Source organism: Anopheles aquasalis, chromosome 2 (genome assembly GCF_943734665.1).
Source record: "Anopheles aquasalis chromosome 2, idAnoAquaMG_Q_19, whole genome shotgun sequence".
Taxonomy (NCBI): Eukaryota; Metazoa; Arthropoda; class Insecta; order Diptera; family Culicidae; genus Anopheles; species Anopheles aquasalis.
This window is the reverse complement of record NC_064877.1, coordinates 4,890,694-4,910,000: the sequence shown is the minus strand read 5'-3', so window position 1 is coordinate 4,910,000 and position 19,307 is coordinate 4,890,694. Positions and strand designations below refer to the sequence as shown.

Sequence of the window (19,307 nt, the reverse complement as noted above, 5' to 3'; positions counted from 1 at the left end):
TAAAATACATTAACATTCGCGCTCTAGAGTTTTACAAAGTGTAAGACCTGCTCGATTGAGCATCAACACTTTAATCATTTGCTTAGCTGTTTTCCGTTCATCATTTGTAGAGCAATCAGTAGCTTAAAAGTGTAGTAAACAATAAATACCAGAAAATATCATCGGTTCATGTGAATCGTGTCGAACGCTTTCACGTTTGCCAGTAGGATGAATTATCCTGTCATCAACTGCACAATGCACGGAGCCATCCATTTGGCTTACCTTCTTCCGCTATACATTCGATGCGGCGGCTTCCGATCGACCAATTGGAATGTGGCATAACAATTGTAGCCTCTGTCATATGCCCATGAAGTGGCTCGGAATCCATTGTGCCACAGTAGGAACTCGAGAAAGAAACGCAATAGCCGATGTTGATCGCGATGCCGATGATGGTGTTCAATCGTAGCACCGTTTCCATTTGCGTCGACGTTTCTTCCTCTTGCGAACCCACTCTCAAATAACCGGGACTGGGGTCGAGTTGTTGGTCCGTCGGAGACGAGCACCGCGCCCCGTGAGCAAGTAGGAAATGTCCACCACCGGCACGGCGTTCGGTTCGAGGCTTAGCTTATGCATCAACCGGGATAGCACCTGTTCCAGCCGATTGCGCTTCTCTGCCAGCGTCTACCAGAATCGATGAAGAAAGGGCGAGAGCAACAGAACGAGAAAAGAAAAGCAAAAAGTTAGTATATCGTGTCGTCGAACGGAACGGATTTGTAATGCCATGCCAATTAACAGCATCTCTTATCACTGGAATTTAGTCGGTTATTACATTTCATACACACACTCAAAGCGGTTCTCTGTGGTGTTAACCAATATTGGCTTCCATTGTGTCTTTAGTGAAAGATGCCGCAGAATGATCGGTTATCAACACACGCATATAGGATGGGATCTTACTTTTGTAGACTTCACCTTAACCTCCGGAAGCAGAGGTGCAAGGGCTCGTTCTGTGTTCAATTCAGTCTTTACCGAAAGGGAGAAAGAGAGAGACAAAGGATGGATTTTACATTCATTGTTAAACGGTCCTTTCCCCACTTCATGAAAACTATGGCAAAAGCATTTGAACATGAATCTGAGCATTAATGAATGAATGAAAACACTTGGTTAAGTGGACAAGAGTGCGTGATCGTGACACATAATGGCGTATGATTTTGCATTAATAACTGCTATGTCTTGTTTGGTGATTTGTTATCGTCCATTACACATGATGATGCCAACCTTCCGCTGAATGTGCATTGTTGAGTGAGTGTGCACGTGTGAGTATGTGGCGTGATGATGGACATAAGCAAATCGGATACAAATGGGCATGGTAAGACGCTATACAAACTCACCTTTGGTGGAGGAGGCAATAGCTGTACGATGGGAGTCATTTTCTTCGATCCTCCACTGCTAGTGCCACCACAGTGACCACCGACACCGATTCCTCCTGCTCCTCCCAGTCCAACCGCACCAGCCTGTCCACTGTTGCTGCCTTCGTCTTTCTTCGAGCCCTTCTTCTGCTTGTCCCGGATCGACAGCAGATGAGCTAGCGAACCGAGATCGTGTGGCTGGAAGATAAGGAAAGTAGATAAATAACTTCAAACCGTTGTCCATCATTCCGAATCGTGTGTAATACTTACAGCAAATGTTTTCGCGATTTTGAGCTTCTGTTCAAATTTGTGGAAAGCATACGATTTCATGCACACCGGATGGGAGTGACGGGAGATCTTCGAAAACAGACGCGCACTCTTGTCAACTCGCAGCTCACAGATGTACACGTGCGGTTCGGAACTATCGACTGGGCGTCCCTTGCAGAAAGTGATCGGATCGAGCACCCAGCACCGATCAACGACCAGCTCGATCGGAATGACTTCGTACAGTGGGACGCGCATCACCTCGTTCGGGTAGAATCGACGCGTCGGTTCGTGATACGTTTCGTGTGGCCGCAAATAGTGATGCCCGTACACAAACCGGCGTCCCTCCTTATCCTTCCATAGGCTCTCCACTCGGAAGATATCGCACTCACTGTACTCGATCTTACCGATCGTCTCGTACGTGTGCTTCCGGACCGGAGCATCCGGGTTGTCCGGATCCGGTTCCATCGGTATGTCGCGCAGCACGTACACCGTATCGGTCTGCCGTATCTGCAGGCTGCCCCTCATCAGCGATATGTAGTACTGGTAGCCTTCTTCCGTGTACTCGTTCAACGGGATCTCATAGTTGACCGTCCGGGGTTCACACTTTTCGCAAAGATAGTTCTCCACCGCCGGATCAGCCTTCGTGCACTCGATATGCTGCCACACGAGACACTTGGAACACTGGATCATCAGCCCTTCATCCTTGAACAACCCACAGATACAGCGTATGATGTCTTCCGGTTGCTCCTGTCTGCGACCTCGCTTCGATTTTGGACCCGCAACACCTGCCTGTCCCTCCTCCGGTTCCTTCTTGGGCACAAAACCCTGCAGGATCTCGTTGTCTTCACCGATATACGCCTGCAGTTTGGGTACCTGTTGCTGCTTGCAAGTGTAGTAGTGCGATTTCAAGGCTTCCGAAGCAATTCCCTCCGGTGAGCTAATACCGTAGTACTTGATCGCATTGCTCAGCATGATCAGAAGATCTTCCTCGAAAGCTCTCGGTCTACGATAGGCACCCTGTTCGATGTTCGATTCGATCTGTGCCAAATCGATCGGCTTCGGGATGCGTTCGTAGTAGAGTGGAGTCTTCTTTTTCGATGGTAGCTGCAACTTGGCAATAAACGGATGTCCTTTTTCATCTGAAACGAGCAGGAAAGGAAATTAACATCGTTTCATATAACCAACACACCATTGCGGTAGTTGAACGATTTCTTACCTTTCAGTGTTGCGATCTCGACGCAGATCTCCTTCAAGGCGACCGCAATCCGTGCCGTCTTCTCAAGCTCCGGATCATCCTCGACGAAAGCTAACCCACGGGTACGAATGTTACGTGGGTAGCGTAGGGCAGAGATCTGAGAGGCAAGCGAGGGTTTCGCACCGGCTTCGGCGTTAGGTGCTGCTGCTCCTCCAGCTTCTTGTGCCGTTAGTCCACCTCCCGTGGCCAGCGTGGCCGCCGATGAGACCAGGGCAGCCGCCGATCGCTCCTTCTGCTTGCGGATCTTGTTGAGATTGCGTAGCAAAAAGCAGTGATGCTCTACGATAAGACTACGTTCTTTGGCCGTTGGAGGGTGAAACGTTGGAATTGGAGTGCCATTGAGATGCGTGATCGGTTGGTTCTTCTTCGCTTGTCGTTTGCGCGATCGTGCGGCGCTACGAGGACTCAGTTCGACGACGAGCGCTCCGCCACTGACGCTACCAGATCCACCACCGTTCTGACCATCGCCAGGGCCGTGTGGAAAGCTTTCACCATCACCACCATCTCTCCGTCCATCGGCACCACCACCAGATGCGCCCGTGGATCCTGTGCCCGAAACCGATCCTGACGAAGACCCCAGTGGCATCGGTTTGATACGTTGCGATTTTCCCCCGATTACACCACGACATACATCTGATCCGCAGCGACACGGTTGTCCCTCGGAAGGATTGAACAGGCTAAAGTTGTAATCGTAGCTCAGCTCCTCGCAAGGCGAAATGTCCCGCGAGGCAAACAGGGCCATCCGGAACAGCCCATTGACGGACCACTTTTGCATTTCACAGTTCGGTGCGCACGAATGGTTCACGAACCGGCAATCGCTGCCCATCCGGTGCCCATCGATCACTAGGCCACCATCGAGATTGAGACAGTAATGATGCGTATCGTTCAGGTAGAGTGTGCGCATCCGCTCCTTGAACTCCTTCTCGGTGACCACCTCGCCGAGGTACTCCATGATGAAGGTTCCCTTACGGATCGGATCCCGCGACCGGATGCCCCACCCTTTCTCTTCCGTCATGAACCGCTCCAACCCCGGTGCATACTCGTGCCGCTGAATGCTCGTGTTCTGACACCGGTCTCCGCACGGACAGTGCTCCGGTACGCACTCGGTGTACACCATCCGGTTGAGGCAATCGTCCTGGCAACCACTGTCCGGTCGACAGTTACACTGTGGATTATCCGACGACGGGTTTGGCTTCACGTCGTAGTACACGTTCGTGCGAATCTTCCGATAGTTCCAGCTCGGCACCGCATTCCTCCCCGGGAGCTTTCCGTTCTCGTGGAGCCACCACAGATCGTGCGGCAACTGAAAGTCACGTATCGTCTGGCGTAAGAACCGCTCACAGTAGGCCGGAGGTGGAAGCAACGTTTCCGGAGCCACTTTAGGACCCGACCGTCCATGATGATCACCACCACCCGTGCCGTCATCCTTGTAGCAATCGGAGAACAAACCGGCCGTTATGTACTTCTTTCGGGGCAACTTACGACTGGTATTAGCTCCACTTCCTCCTCCCGCTCCTCCGCCAGCTCCCCGGGCGATGTCACGTTGCGATTCGGGACACGACGAAGGTGAAGGCGTTTCCAGCAGTCGCAAGAAATCACTCGGGCCCTCCTCCAGCGGCAGTGGATCGTGTTCTGCCTCTTCGGCCGTGCTCGTCGGTTGAACGGCATGAGCCGTCTCTTCCGGGTCAATGGGTTCTACGATTGGCGGTGAAGCGACTGTGCGTTTCTCGTTACCGCGGGTTACCGTTGCACTGGGCTCTACGATCGATTCACCAGTGGACGACTCAACGGTGGCAGCATCTTTCCTGGCCTTCTTGGTCGCTCGCTCCAACTTCTGTTCACGCAACGTTTCGTCGCTTTTGCCGCGTTTCAGTCGTGGTGTCACGACGATACAAGTGCCGACATTGCTCGTTGGAGTGACCGGGATGGTCGACTTTGTTCCCGAAGCTCGTGGTATGGCCGCCGTCGGAGATACCAATCGTGCGCTCTCTATCGTTTCCGCTGGCTCACCATCAGTCACCGGAACGGACTTATGACCATCACGGCGCAACTTCTTCCTTCCCGGCGGACCACCACTACCAACAGAAGGGCTCATGGGCGGTGATGCAAGTGGTGAGAGACAGTTACGTCCTCCCTTCCCGTTGGTGATTGCGAGTGCCGTACGTGGACGTCCTCGCCCATTGCCTCCTCCCGTGGTTGGCTGAGCTGGTTTCGGTATTTCCGTGCCAGATATCGGAGATGTCGTCCGAGGGCGTCCCCGTGGGCGTCCTGGTGGTTTTGGTACAGTGACCAAAGGTTCGATGACGACGGATGACGGTGTAATGACTGACTGCAACCGTGAGATGGATCGTGAATGCACCCGCTTCAGCAGTGGCATCGAATCCAACGACGTAGAATCTTCGTTGTGATGCGCCGGGAATATGGACGAACTGGCGGCCGAGGAACGAGACAGCTTCCGATCTGGGATCAGTGGATCCTCAAATCCTGGCAACCGACCGACCAGTTCCGATGGATCCAGTGCGATCGAAGAGCTGCGAGTACGACGAATGACACCCGAAGCCGACGACGTCGTTGTTGCCGTCACTGCCACCGGGTCTTCCCCATGCGTGACCGTCTCGGAGGTCACTTCCTTACTAGACGATCTCTTGCCACTTGTGGAGCTATGCAGGAGCTTATTATTTTCCTTGTTCTCCTTGGCCGCATTTTTGGCCAGATTTTCGCCCAATTTTACAATATTTGGAAGATCCTCCGATGCGGACGCCGCTACCAAGGCCGAAGCACAAACACTCTTGCTACGGCTTCTACCCTCCTTGCCATAGCGTTCTACCGGGCGAGCAATCGGACTATCCGCTTTCAAAGGTGAAGCGCGACCTACGATCGCTGATGATCGTGATGATTTTCCTTTTCCAGCCTCGCTCGAGTCGCTCAGCTTCACTTTACTCTTCCGTCCAGGACCACTGCCCATCGGTGAACCACCGCCATCCTTTCGCATCCTATCCAGCGATCGATGCTGCGCTAGCTGCAGATGGTCCGTCGTTGTCGCTAGCGGATTTATGACGTGCGACTTTCTACCTCGTCCACCCGTGGCCGGAGGGGTGGTAGCCACTTCCCGGTGACCGCCAAGTGGTAGCTTACCCTGGAGTTTCTCAAGACTGACCACGGAAAGCCTTGGCCGACCTGCACCGGTATGCCGCTCAATGAAGCTATTCGTTGGTTCACCATCCTTGGGCACACGATCACAACTGGCAGATTGTTGCCGCTCGGATTTCTCCTTTAGCCGTGACCGCTCCGCTTCCGTGGGTACATGGCGTGTTAGATTCGACGAATCGAACAGTTCCGGACCGACCTCAGGTTTCAGTTCGATCGCGAGCCCCAGTGCCGTACCGCAATATTCACCAGCCTTCTTTTTCTTCTTCTTCACCGTCGGGAACCCGGTTCGGTTCGGTTTCTTGCGCTTCTTTTTCAGCAGCAAATGGTGCGCCCCGGTCTTGGTGAGCAGCTTCTCGAGCACCTTCTCCGAGACTGAGGACGAGGCAAGACTGCTACCGGTAAACATGCTCCCAGGTTCATTGGTTACCACCACGGGACTACCTTGGTTGAGTGATTTCCGTTGACCAACCGTCGTTGTCGCAGCCGTCGTTGCGGTCAGCTCATCGGATTCCAGCTTCGTTGCAATGGCACTAGCGGAAGCGGGAGTGGGGGCACCGGACGTACCACTGCCATCCCGCGTGAGACGCGGTGAGTCCAACATTTCCACCTTGGCGATCAGCGAGGGAATGGAGGCGGATGGAATGACCAGCTCTAAGTCAACCGTTGGCTCGAACACTCCGGGAGGTGGACCAGCACTGACAGTACTGGACATGGAGGATGATTGAATGACCGAGGGGCGTGATGGAGGCGTCGATCGGTGTTCGATCGATGCTTGATTCGCTCCTGAGCCAACTGCTGCTGCTCCCGTTCCAGCCAGCGATGACTGCGAGTGACGTTCCTTCGATGATGAATCGTGCTGCCGGTGATGATGTTTCTTCTTGCCACCAGCGGTGCTCGTTGGTGCTGTTGCTCCTGTGGACCCCGCACTAGCCGCTCCCGTTGGAGAATGGCTCGTAGACTCACCGGCCATCAATCCGATCGCTCCATTAACGATAGTGAGTGGTGAGTCACTCGATTTGATCTGCTGCAGGTTTAGCTCGTCCACGGGAATCGGTCCCGGTTCGGGAGATTTAAGCAGATGGCGCTTCTTCGGTGTTACGGCCTTAGTGGCTGTGCCTGAAAGAGACGATCCTGCTGCTGCTGCGGCTGCAGCGGCTGCCGCCGCCGCCGAGTTGGCCGAAATTCGTCCATTACCGAATGCACAGGGATTGATTACCGTATGGCTTCCCCCGGCAACTAGCGCCGTTCCTCCAACAAGAAGTGACTCCTGTCCGCTGGGCGTTCCTCCACTGCCACTAGTATGTCCCTTCGCTTCGTCAACTCCGCTGTTGTTGTCACTATTGTTACCTTTTTCGCCCGGGGTCAGCAGATAGTGTCGCTTCTTCAGTGGCAGCTTATGATCGTCGGGACTTTGTGTGGGAAGGCCAGACTTTTTGTTACGCCGCTTACCGGTTCCTCCCGTTCCTCCACCACCACTCGAACCACCGGTACCCGCTGAACCACGATCACCTGCGGTCGAGGGCGACTCTACATGCTCCGAACCTTTTCTCTTCTTCACAGAGCGTTTCGTTTGATGTGCCTTCCCCGAGGAGGAAGAAGGTACTGCAGCAACCGTCCCTGTTCCACCGGTGGTGCCACCGACAACCGGATGGGTATCGTCCGTTGTTTGTCCACTCGTAACACTGTCACTACCCACGATGCGACACAAGCCACTGAAACATTCACTCAATCGTTCGATCTCGACGTTGATCTTTGCATCGGAACCACCCAACTGACCACCTGACGCAGCCGTACCAGCACCCGAAGGTAATGCACCAGTGGATGTTAGTGTTCCCGGAGCGACCGAGACCGATCGTAGACGCTTTTTCCTTCGACGCCGAGCAGCGGCATGCTTGGAACCGGCCGACCGGCTACTGCAACGGCTCATCGTACTCAACCGTCGCTGCCGGATCTTACAACAGCTGCCAATCACACCGTAGCTCTTGACCGATAGTGACTCCAAACGATCGCTCATGCAGCTCTTCCGTCGGCTGCGCTTCGAGCAAACCGATTTGGCCGGTGACGCCTTTGGAATCGTACCGTCCGCTATCCGTGCTAGCAGATCGATCGATCCAACCAAACTTCCGATCCCAGTTCCACTTGCACCACCACCACCTGCCGCTCCTCCGACGGATAGGGCAAACGAGGAGCTCGACTTCTGGAACCTTCGATTGCATTCTTCGGAGTTTTTGATGACATTCGCCCTCGAGAGAGGCAACTTCTTGGGGAGTTTTCCGTTGCCGGCTTCCGCGGTATTACTACTGCCACCACGCAGCAGATAGGCAGCGAAGGCATTCTTCGGTCCGACGGTGGAACTAGAGAAGCTGTAGATGCCTCCGCCAACCCCTGCCTTACCGTTCTGCATCGAGCTAAACACTTGGTTGAAGTTGTTGACGGGCACGATCGGCTTTGCCGTCGTTTGGCTGTTGCTCGGTGCAAGCAGTGCTTCCAGTCCACTACGTGCGCCGCCAGAATCGGCCATCATGGTGCTGCTAGGTGTGATTGATGAAGAAGAAGCTGATGTACCCTTAGCGGCTTCCAGAAGTTGCTCCTGCTGTTGTTGCTTCTGCTGAAGCAACTTCTTCGCCGACGGTGGCCGCCCTCGTGTGCCAGGTTTCTTCACCGGAACGGGAGTGGATGATTTTTGTTTCAAAGCCGCCGAAGCAGTCGCTGCAATTGATGATCCGGGAAGCTTCTGCTGCTGTTGCTGTTGCTGCTGAAGCTTCAACGCAAGTTGTCGATCGGTGGTGATCGTTGGAGTATACCTTCGATCGGCCTGTGATCGCCGTTTTGATTCGCTACCTTCTACATCCTCGTCACTGGCCACGATGGCCGGTTTCCGGCCACGTCCCCTACCAGCACCCTTCGGTTGTGCTGGTAGTGAAGATGGCGCTGGCTTTCGTGGAGTTTTCTGCGTTTGTTTGGGGACTGTTACTGGAGTGGTACCACTCGTTCTCGCTTTACTGGTCACAGCTACGCAGTTTGGCTTCTTCGTCCCCTCCTTTGCTACTCCCTTCGCCTGTTCACCGCTGGAGAGCGCCGAGCAAACGGAATCACGACTGTTGTTGCTACTTTCACTGCTCGTACTGCTGGTTGTAGTGGAGCTATCCTCATCGCTCGTACTACCCAGCGTTAAACCGGCCAGTAGCATTATGTCCAGGTCACACACACTCGACGTTTTGCTACCACTGCCACCCATCGCGCTATTGTTGTTCTTTCGATCGTTAACATTGTTATTAAGATGCTGCTGTTGCTGTTGCTGATTCTGCTGATCGGTCGGGATCTTCTTTCGCCTTTTTCGTCGAACTTGCTTGCGATGCCGGGTGCTACAGTCGCTTCTGTAGCCACAGCTTCTCGCACGTCCATAATCACTGCGATAGCCACCAGCTCCACGGGTGCTGCGCCGCGAACGGGAGCTGTAATCGGACTTGTAGCCCGATAAACGACTCCGCCCGGCACCACCGCTAGCAACACCCGCATAATCGCTGATGTAGCCACTTTGTGAGGCAAGCCGCTTGCTGCAGCAAATCGTCGAGTGACCACCATCACTCTTGTAGCCACTGAGTCGTGGTTCGTGGAACTTTTTGCTTATATCGATCTTCTGCCAGTGCGGATCCAGATGACCTTCCGAGTGTCCCGCTTGTTGTTGTTGCTGCTGCAGTAGCAGTTGTTGTTGCTGCTGGTATGCCAATGAATCTTTCTTGGGCGGTCGTCCAACACCACGTTTCTTGACCGCACGCGGTGGATAGAGGACCCGTTCCGTTGCGTACGTATTACGATCGAGGCAGGAAGAGAGCGAATAGCCGGCACTAGTAGCACTGCGGCCACTTGCCAAGGGCAGCATGTGCATAGAAGCGGTCGCATACGACGATGCATGGCCTCCGGCATTACTACTATCGCGTACCTCGGATTTGCTTCGGCGCGAAGAACTGCTAGCCATTGCCGATGAATGTCCTGCGCCCAGTTTCGGTTTTTCCGTTCGAGGTGAACCGCTCGAGCTGCGCGTGGAAAGGATACCGGAATCCGGTGATTCGCTAACCGTTGGTATGGCGGGTAGGGCTGCCTTCGACGCAGCAGCAGCTGCTGCAGCCGCATTTGCTGTAGCCGCTAGGCTCGATTTCGGTGGACGACCACGGCGTCGTACGACCGGTGGAGCAGCGATCGGTGCAACGGCGGACGAGGAGAGTCCTGCCGTCCGATCCACCGATGGAGCACCATTCAGGAGAGGCGTATTGCGACCACCAACTCCAGCCAAAGGTACTGGTGATTCAGTCTTGATTTTGCGAATATCCAGCTCTACCGCGGCACCTCCACCAGGTCCCGGGCCAGCACTCCCTATCACCGGATCGGCACTTTCCTCCATCGATGACGATGACGAGGAAGAGGAGGACCCCGAAGAGGATGAGGATGATGACGACGAAGAAGGTGATCGGCCGCCACCACCACCACCACCACCACCGATCATCGGAGGTCCACCGGCCGCCATTGCAGTAGCGACTGATCCATTACCTCCGAGAATACCCGCTGAGCTTGTTCCTGCACCACTTGCCCCGGAGCCGAGCATTTGTGTTTTAACCACGAAATCCCGTAACAAGCTCGACGTGTACTGCTGCGTTGGAGCCGAGAGCCCCCGGATACTTTCCGCGTCGGATCCACTTTCTACTCGTCGGATAGCGGCACTAACCAGCGCGGGTAAATCATTGTCACTGGAGCAAAAGCCACCTTCCGCATCGGCCGTCAGCACATCGTCCGCACTGGTTGATGTCCCAGCCGCTGTCAGTAGGGTGGTTGTCGTTCCCGATGAATTGAACGACGATTTGGCGGGTGTTGATGTCGATAGAGGTGGCCTACTAAGCATACTGAGCATGTCACTGCCTGGAGGACCTGCCAACGTGAGAAGAGTTTCCTTCGCTGCGTACTCGCCACCTTTGCTCGCTTGCTTAGCTCCTTTCGGTTGCTGAGCGAATCCTTTCACCGCCACCTCGGATGAACTTGATTCCGTGTCGCTGGTATCGTTTGTACGGCTGCTTCTGGCACCGCGACTACTTCCGCCACTTATCGCTGGCTTATCGTCCTCCTCGTCGCTACTGCTCGATGAAAGATTTTGACTTGCCTAAGTGAACAGAAAAAATACGCGTTAATTCAATCGTTTCTCCGTGAGTCGAAGTACAGCCTTTGTGCATTCGATCGATCTATTTTGGTCGCGGGATAGTTACCTTCTTTCGTTTCAGCATCTTTTGCTTCTTTGCTACAGTTGCGGCGCTCTTGGCTGTATGTGTCATCCCTGGCCGAGGGGTACCCGTGGCACTCTTTCGGATCGCCTTTTTGGTGCCCGAATGCTGTGATTTATGCTCACCATCGCTGCTGCTAGACTCGCTATCACTGTTGCTGCTGCAGGATGAATAGGACGAGCTGGGAGAGCTCGAATCACTTTCACTAACGCTCTTCTTCCGTTGCCCGGCCGTCGGAACACGGCCCGTCGGTCTGGGGCCCTCCTTTTCCGGATGATTTTGCCTTCGCGTCTCGCTCGCTCCCTGCTTCCGTCCTTCGACCGGTCTTCCGGATGAATGATGATGATGATGATGATGATGATGATGAGATTGCTGATGTGGCTTGTCACCATGGCCAGCACGAGCCGCGCCAGCGCTTGTCGATTCCTTCATGACACTCTTACCACCGGATGTACCTTCTCTCTGCGATCCACCGCCTTTGTTTATGATATTTACGCTGGCGCTACCATCTTCACCGGTTTTGTTTTGCATTTTTTCACCACTTCCTGGCGATGGTATACGCTGTTGATTTAGTAGCGGTCCAGGTGACCCACTGATCGTTGGGGAAGGCGTCGGCGTATTGCTTGATTGGCTTCGAGGAATGGCTATCTTCATTCGAAGTCCGGCACTGTCGGAACTGTAAGGAACGGGACAAGTAATGATAAACAGTAAGTAACATTCTCTGTTGAGACCGTATGGGACATTCCGGGGAAGGACCTTACCTCATCACGCTAAACTGTTGGGGCTTATCGGCGGGAACGACGTTGTTGCTTTTCTTGCTACTAGCCTTGCTCGTAGACGCCGACGAAGAATCCGAATCGCTAGACGAATCGGACCCATCGTCCGAATCGGACGACGACGAGGATGAGGATGATGACGAGAGCGGGGATTTGTTTTTGTCGGCCGGATTAGCGTCCGCCGAGCTACTTTTCAAGGTAGTCATTTTGCATCGATAGTACGCGCAATGCGTGCTGCTTCGGGGCGCCCGATGTCGTAGGTTTTGTTTTTGCTTGGGCGCACCCAAGCAAGCGGTGAGCGACAGGAGAGAGCTCAGTGACACGTTAAGCCATAATTAGTTGAAAGCATCATGCGAACGAAGTAGGTGTGAAAACCGATGTGATCTGGAAAGGGAGGAGAAAAAAAAGAAAAATTATATGCTCTGCAGATAAGCTTCACCTTATTTCTTTCATGAAATCTCAGCAGGGTAAGCGTAATTGCTGGCAAACCTCCTCGTTACCTGCCACCTCGTTACCTCGACTCGACAACCTATTAAGCCTTCTTCGATTGAAACCAACCGCAGATTCAAAGGAATTAGCAACCTCACCTACGATGCTTTTCAATGTGTTTTGACAAAGGCCAGCCAGGCGTTCCGGGTGATATTTCACTCATGAAGTGGCAAATTTGACTGGGACCTTCAGAAGAGAGTCCCTGCATTGTGTGCACTTGGGTTCAGCAAAGTTTCTGCTTGTGGCAGGCAAACGGTCAGGCCGGTCAGGTAAGCCAAGGCGATGCGTCTCGCTCGTGCACGCGCCCAAGGATCAAAAGGGACCGAAAGCATCATCCATCATTACTGCAGCCAGCAGGCAGGAGTAACACAGGAACGTGTAATTGTTAGGAAAAAGGCAGTGCCAAGAACCCTGTCAAGGTCGGGTGGGATCGAGAAGAGTGTTCATGTTTATGGGCGGCAGAGCAGAGAGAGCCCTGCTGTCCGTCCTTGGGTTACATCACGTAGGCAGCAAGTGGCAACATTAGAATCTATTTAGCCGCTGGCACAGGGATGGTCGACACTGTTGCGCCTTTTTTTTAACCCGTTCAGAATCAGACAGAATGATGCATCTTCAAGGATGTATTTCCTCTCAATTAACACCAAGGACTGAGGGGAGTAACAGAACCGAATCCATAAATCCTGGCATGAATCATGCGCCAGAAAAGCAACACTCTTGCATGTTTGGCATGTGGTGTCCGCGAGTGGCTAATATCGATTTTTTACTGCCCGCGTCCCATATGCAAATATGCCCATCCACCACGCATGCATGCATGCAGCAACATCACAGGCGGTAGGCGCCCGCCGCACAACTAGCGTGTAAACCAGTAGAATGCCGTTGAAACCGGAGGAAGTTATTTAGGTCAGATCAGTTACGGGATGTGACACATTTGGAAGATGAATACCCGCTGGCGGTCGAGGTGGCGCTCATAAATTTGGACGGGACGTGTGCCTGATGCACCACGTAAACACTCCGAAATGGAAATCAAAACAGGTCTTTTGGATCGGCAAAAATAGTGTTACTAATAAAGGCATTTGTCAGTACAACTAAAATAATCTGTTCTATCGAGGAGGCACTGCCGGGACTTATCGCCCGACCTGTTATGTTGTCAAACATTGCAGACAGCATGAAAATCGCTTACCTTCTTCTTCTTCTTCCAGCTGGTAGTAGCCGTTGATTGCGACGCAGTTGCCGTTGCTGGCTTAATTTACGCACGACACGCTGTTGCCGAAGGAGGTGGCGCCTGTTTTGATGCGATGTCAGGCGCGATGACAACGCGCTAATCTAGACAACAACGGGGGTTAAAGGGTACCGTAGAACCACCGAACAGCCCTCCACGTCAGAAGGCTTCTGGCCGATATCAACCGGGCCAGGATCCACGCCGTTGAATATTCCAGGATCCCGAGCAGTCGGGGTTTACGCAGCGAACGTGTCGATAACGGCGCTTTCGCGTGTTGCCACAGCTGCTGCAGTACGGGACCGAATTTGGAGGGAACTTCTTCTCTTCGTGGCAATCAACAAATCGAGAGGCAGCGCGCGGCCTTACGAAACAAAACAAATCACACACACACGCACACTTTGTCGTTGTGTGCGTGAGAGCACGCAAGTAAGGCCGCCGTCCGCTCGCGTAGAACGATTGGCCAGCGCTCAAAACTTCACTTTTTTATAAATCAATTCTAAAATGGCGTCTCCGCCACCAGACGACACTGGCCCCGGCAGATGTGGCCACCTCGAACTCGAACGGCCGGACAGATGGTCCTGGCCAATTGCTCGCTTCCGATTATCCGCTGGGGCTCGCGGGATCACCACTGTTTGCTGACTCGAACAATTTGGACCGCCGTGTGGGCACCTTCTCTCACTCGACTTTGCACTCGAAGGTCACGACGGCCCTTTTTCTCCGCGGACTTTCCAGCACTTAATTCATATTTTCTTCGCACTAATCACGCCAAACGCACGCACCACACGATTTATCACACACTCGCCGTCGCGGGAGTAGGATTTCTTTCCTTCCTCGGCAGCTCGGCCCGATTTTTCACTCTGTGCACTTTCCACTTTTCACCACCAGCGCTCGCACCACCGCGGATTACGCGTTCAGCAGCGAAAAGACGTCGGCGGAGGGCACCAAAATATTTACATTCTTCGCGTACGATGTCGTCACCACCGGCGGGTCACGGGTATCACGAAACTAACTAGGGGTTTTAGGCCGTCCGGCGATCCCGAATATTGCGATTCCCGCGATTTGGCCACGGCTGTTCGCGATGCAGAAAAATAATATTTTACCGTTGACCACCCAACCCACAGAGCGCACAGCAGAACATCGCGGCGTTTCTGCCCAATAAACCAACCGACAACCGACCACTGCCCAACCAATATGCCGAGGCAGCCAGTGGTTGTCATTTTCAGTCGAATGTAAACAAAGACATTCCCTGTTTTTTAAATTTCGGGCGTTTTTGGTTTCCTGATCCTTTGGGAAGAGATCCTGCAGATGAGTTATTTGGTTTTAGATGGGGTAACATTTATTCATTAATTAAATAATTATAAAAATAACACCACCGATGGAAGCGTCGTTCGCACTTTCGCGACGCACTGTACTGTGTGATCTTATCTTGGAGCATTTCTACTGCGCGAGCCGCCTTTCCTGATAACATATCTACCTCCTGGCAGCTCAAAGCTTCCTCTTCAATTGCCTATAATATATCATCGACAGCACGTTAAGGTGCAATCAGAGACAGTTTTACGCGACACTTGATTACTGACTGGAGCGGGGAATCTTTGATTGATTGTTCCTGGATAATTTCGCTTCACCTGCCTGCTTTCATCATGTTCCGTGGACAGGAGCGTGATGCACCACAGATGGGCGGTGGAGGTTCTGCACGTTCGGAAGTTCGATACGATTCAACCGTTATCCCCGAGTTTGATAAACGTGAGTTGAGCAGACGACTGACCAGACCAGTTAAGTCAATTACTAATCAATGGTGTCGCTTCCGTAGGGCCTGCCTTCATCCACGTGCTGCTACTTAACAAAACCATTCGCCTATTCGTCGTGCTTGGCGTTGGCAGTGTCATCATTCCGGTGTTTGCGTATCTGTTCTTTTTCTCGAAGGAAATTGGCCATGGTAGCAAGCGTGACATCATTGGCACCTGTGGCCACCCGACGCTGTATCACGTTCCGTGCGGCAGGAACAACCTCAGTGAGACCGAGTGCCATCAGCTGGGCTGTTGCTATACCACGCTGGCAACCTGTTATCACTCGCTACCATCGGAGCATCAGCTCATCATTGGTGACGATTGGATCCCCGGAACACCTGCAATTCTGAGCCCTTTGCGGAGCGGCACTCCGTACGTGGAGTCCGCACTTCCGGAAGTACGCTTCGATGTAATCATCCCTGAGGACGGTTCGGGACGTTTGAGCTTTCTGCTTTCCAAAGCCAATGCAACCAGCTCCACGAGAAACCGAATTCCTACAAAAGTTATGGAAACACGGGATCTGGCAGTGCACGTTTACAGTCCAACATTCTTCATCGAAGTGAAGCGCAAAATCGACGAGGAGGTAATTTTTTCAACGGCTCGTGGTCCACTGATTGTGACGGAAAATTTCATCGAATGGAGCTTGCATCTTGGTGCGGACATACTATTTGGTCTCGGTAGTGCCTACCTGGAGCCGGGTAGCAAGCATCTGCTACTAAACAACCAAAACACTTCCGCCACACCGATTGTGATGGGATACAGTAGGTTTTCAAGTGCCACTGGCTTTTTCTGGCGCCGTACTGAAGCCATATTCGAATCTCTTCTTTTTCAGATGCAAAGTTAAAGTTGTTTAATGGCGTTATATTCAACACTCCCGGACTAACCGAGGTGGAGATTCTTGGATCTCGTCTTATCATCATTCGTGCTCAGTTTGACAAAAATTTCGAAGTTCAGTTTATGGCTGGCCCAACGCCAGCACAGCTCCACCGGCAATCGAAGGCTATCCTGCAAAATCAGTACACACCACCGTACTGGACATACGGGGTACACGTGTGTGATCAGTCCCCGAAGCGCAACCTTACCATCGTCCGGCACGATCTTGAGGTCCTGCTAAACGAAACGATCATGTTCGATTCACACTGCCTGCACAATGATCAGTTCTGGATTTCCGACAGCATGACACTGGATAAGGAGTTTGACTTCTTAAGGCAGCTATTGCGTGGAGCAGAGAAAAAGTTTCTCCCATCGCTAGTTCTTGCGGTAAGCTACGGTGGCAATCCGACTTTCATCGATGCCCGGGAGCATGGCATTCTGTTGAGGAATCCCTCGAACCTTCTAGCCTACCAGGGTCGGTTACGTAATCGCACCGTTGTGTATGTGGATTGGCGTACCAGTCAAGCCTCCAACCTATCCACCTGGTTCGACTCACAGTGGCAAAAGATCGCGAATCTAGCGGCCGATGGTTACACATTGGAGGAAGTGAATCCTCGTGACGATCGAAATAATTCCTTACCTGGTCCAGAAAAACTGATTTATCAACCGGAGCAATTGAATGGCACATTAGAGGAACTGCTTCCCTGGAATACCCTACTATCCGACAGTTCCGAGTTGGTGCTCTCCCGGCACAACCTTCTTGGGGTTGCATTGCTCGATCTCATTCAGAAAAAGATCGATCCAACCGTACCGCTCATAACCGGAGCAGCTGGAATACATAGCCGAGTAGCGACACTACCCTCCAATGTAACCGCCAGCTGGATTGCCCTTCGCAGTGAAGTGGATCGAATCATCGGCCTTTCGGTGGCCGGGATAAGTTTCACGGGCACACCGATCTGCGGTAATGCTCCTGTGGGTGCGGTGAACGTATCGGAGGAACTGTGTATCCGTTGGTATCAGTTTGGATCGCTGTTGCCGCTCTTCCGTGTATCGGCCGATCGGACTCCGAATCGTTTCAGTCGCTATGCACGCCGACTGATGCATGCCGCGCTGCGCCGACGCTATGTGCTACTGGAGGTGCTCAACACACTGATACTGGAAGATGCGGCCATCATTCGGCCCATGTTTTACCACTACGAGGAGTCGGCCAACTTTACGATGGAACTGTGGGAACAGTTTATGTTCGGTGAGGCCGTCCTCGTGGCACCGGTGCTGCTACCCCAGATGACACAGATTGCCATCTACTTCCCTGACACATTCTATGAGCTCTGGAGTGGTCAACAGATGCCGGCCAACGATGTATTGCAGTACGCGGTGGTAGAATCCGATTTGCCAATGTTCCTGCGACCCGGTTTCATCATCCCTCTTCGTGAGGTGGTGGAAGAAGAGGTGACCTTGGAAGGCGGATCCGTGGTACCGATGTCCGTGGAGAGGTCACGCCTTAAACCACTGCTGTTGATTGGTGCTTTCACGTGCAATGCTCGCCGTTGGAAGTGTTCTACCACCGGGCACGTGCTCTTGCTGGCCGGCTTTCAACTTCACTTTGGCGTCGACCTGGACGAGCGCCTCGTGGTCAATGTGCGAGCCAACGTGAGCACACCGGAGCTCGCGCAGCAAGCGGCCTGTTCGGAGCGAGCTTCACTCAATGCAACCATCGTCCGCGTTCAACTGTACGGTCATCCCAACACTAGCCAACCGCTCGAGTACGCTGTGGACTATGATTACTGCCAGGAGTCGGCGAAGCAGGTGGAATTCGCCAATCTGCACCGTAAAGGCCCGGTCGATGCTTATGGACATTTTTTAGCCTAGTAGGATTAAGGTGCAACGCACAGTGAAGGCACCAACGGTACAGGAGCGCTGCCTCATCTTTAGACGCACCAGACTGGTCTCCACATTTTATGGTAATTGGATATTTTAGTATGCAGCCGACGTTATGCAGAGTTTCCTTTCGTCTCTCGTTGGTACCTTGCCCGCCCCCTGCCAGTCAGCTTGTCACTTGATGTTTGTTTAATTCTTTTTTCCATCTCTTGATGGGTGCGTTTGTGCGAAAGGAACCGGCAATGGCGATGTCGAGGAGAGGTGGACACGGTAGACAAAGCTCTTCATCAAGTATGTTTCAGGCAGTACGTGTGGGTTCGGAATGAACAGAAAAAAATGTGAGGAAAAATGTGTCAGAAAAGCTAATAAAGTGTGCTCTTTTCATATCGCTGGCCTCGTCGGCGTGGCTCGGTTTATTGAAGTTATGCAGTTTTTGAGCGTCCATTTTGCCGTGGCCATCATGCGGTTGCCATTCACTTTGCCATTTTTCACGGATTGCCCGTCCGTTTCTGCGAATGGTCTGTAGTGCATTCATGCTTCTTGCAGAAACTCGGTCCGAGGCCGTTAAATTCAATTAATTGGTTTGACTCAGCGAGCCTCAGGTGTGATGATGAGAGGACATGAGTATTATTTTCGCTTCTCTTGTCTTCTCTTCACCCGCTCGAGGCGTGCAGGTGACCTAACCGACCTCGCAGGATGAAAGAGCCAGGCGAGAGACCGGATGCATAATTTTCTCGCCATTAAACCTTGAGCCATGACCATCATCATCCTATACCACCCAATGTGTACGCACATTTCTAAGCTCATAATGTATCTGGTCCAAACTCGCCCACATGGATCTCTGGAAACCCACCAGCACAGTGACCACAGCATCCAACGTGGGTGCCCGAGACTGGTTTGACCTCGTCGATCGGATCCATCGTTTGGGGACACCCTAGCGACGGTTTTATTTCTCATT

At 52.8% G+C, this 19,307-nt stretch overlaps 2 protein-coding genes across 4 annotated transcripts in view; one reads left to right on the top strand and one right to left on the bottom strand.

Moving 5' to 3' along the window:
- Positions 1-14,918, bottom strand: part of LOC126572716 (histone-lysine N-methyltransferase ash1) — a 16,198-nt gene extending 1,280 nt beyond the window's left edge. Inside the window, exons 1-9 of one of the 3 annotated variants that reach the window (XR_007607970.1) lie at positions 13,773-14,918; positions 12,089-12,487; positions 11,313-12,003; positions 2,869-11,209; positions 1,656-2,791; positions 1,368-1,583; positions 934-999; positions 262-660; positions 1-122 (exon numbers count right to left, since the gene is read on the bottom strand). The exon at positions 1-122 is cut by the window's left edge and continues 1,280 nt beyond it. Coding sequence is in view for 2 of the 3 variants with exons in the window: in XM_050232252.1 (XP_050088209.1) it covers positions 493-660; positions 934-999; positions 1,368-1,583; positions 1,656-2,791; positions 2,869-11,209; positions 11,313-12,003; positions 12,089-12,309 (10,839 nt within the window). In the remaining variant the exon portion in view is untranslated. Of the gene's footprint in view, positions 661-933; positions 1,000-1,367; positions 1,584-1,655; positions 2,792-2,868; positions 11,210-11,312; positions 12,004-12,088; positions 12,488-13,772 lie in introns of all 3 variants that reach the window. The other 2 variants (XM_050232252.1, XM_050232253.1) reach the window with 2 other exon arrangements.
- Positions 14,919-15,340: 422 nt separating this feature from the next.
- On the top strand, positions 15,341-18,770 carry LOC126572717 (lysosomal alpha-glucosidase-like). The gene is made up of 3 exons (XM_050232254.1): positions 15,341-15,554; positions 15,622-16,359; positions 16,431-18,770. Exons 1-3 carry the CDS (start codon positions 15,452-15,454, stop codon positions 18,338-18,340), a joined length of 2,751 nt encoding a protein of 916 aa, XP_050088211.1. The 5' UTR covers positions 15,341-15,451; the 3' UTR covers positions 18,341-18,770.
- The last annotated feature ends 537 nt before the right edge of the window (positions 18,771-19,307 follow it).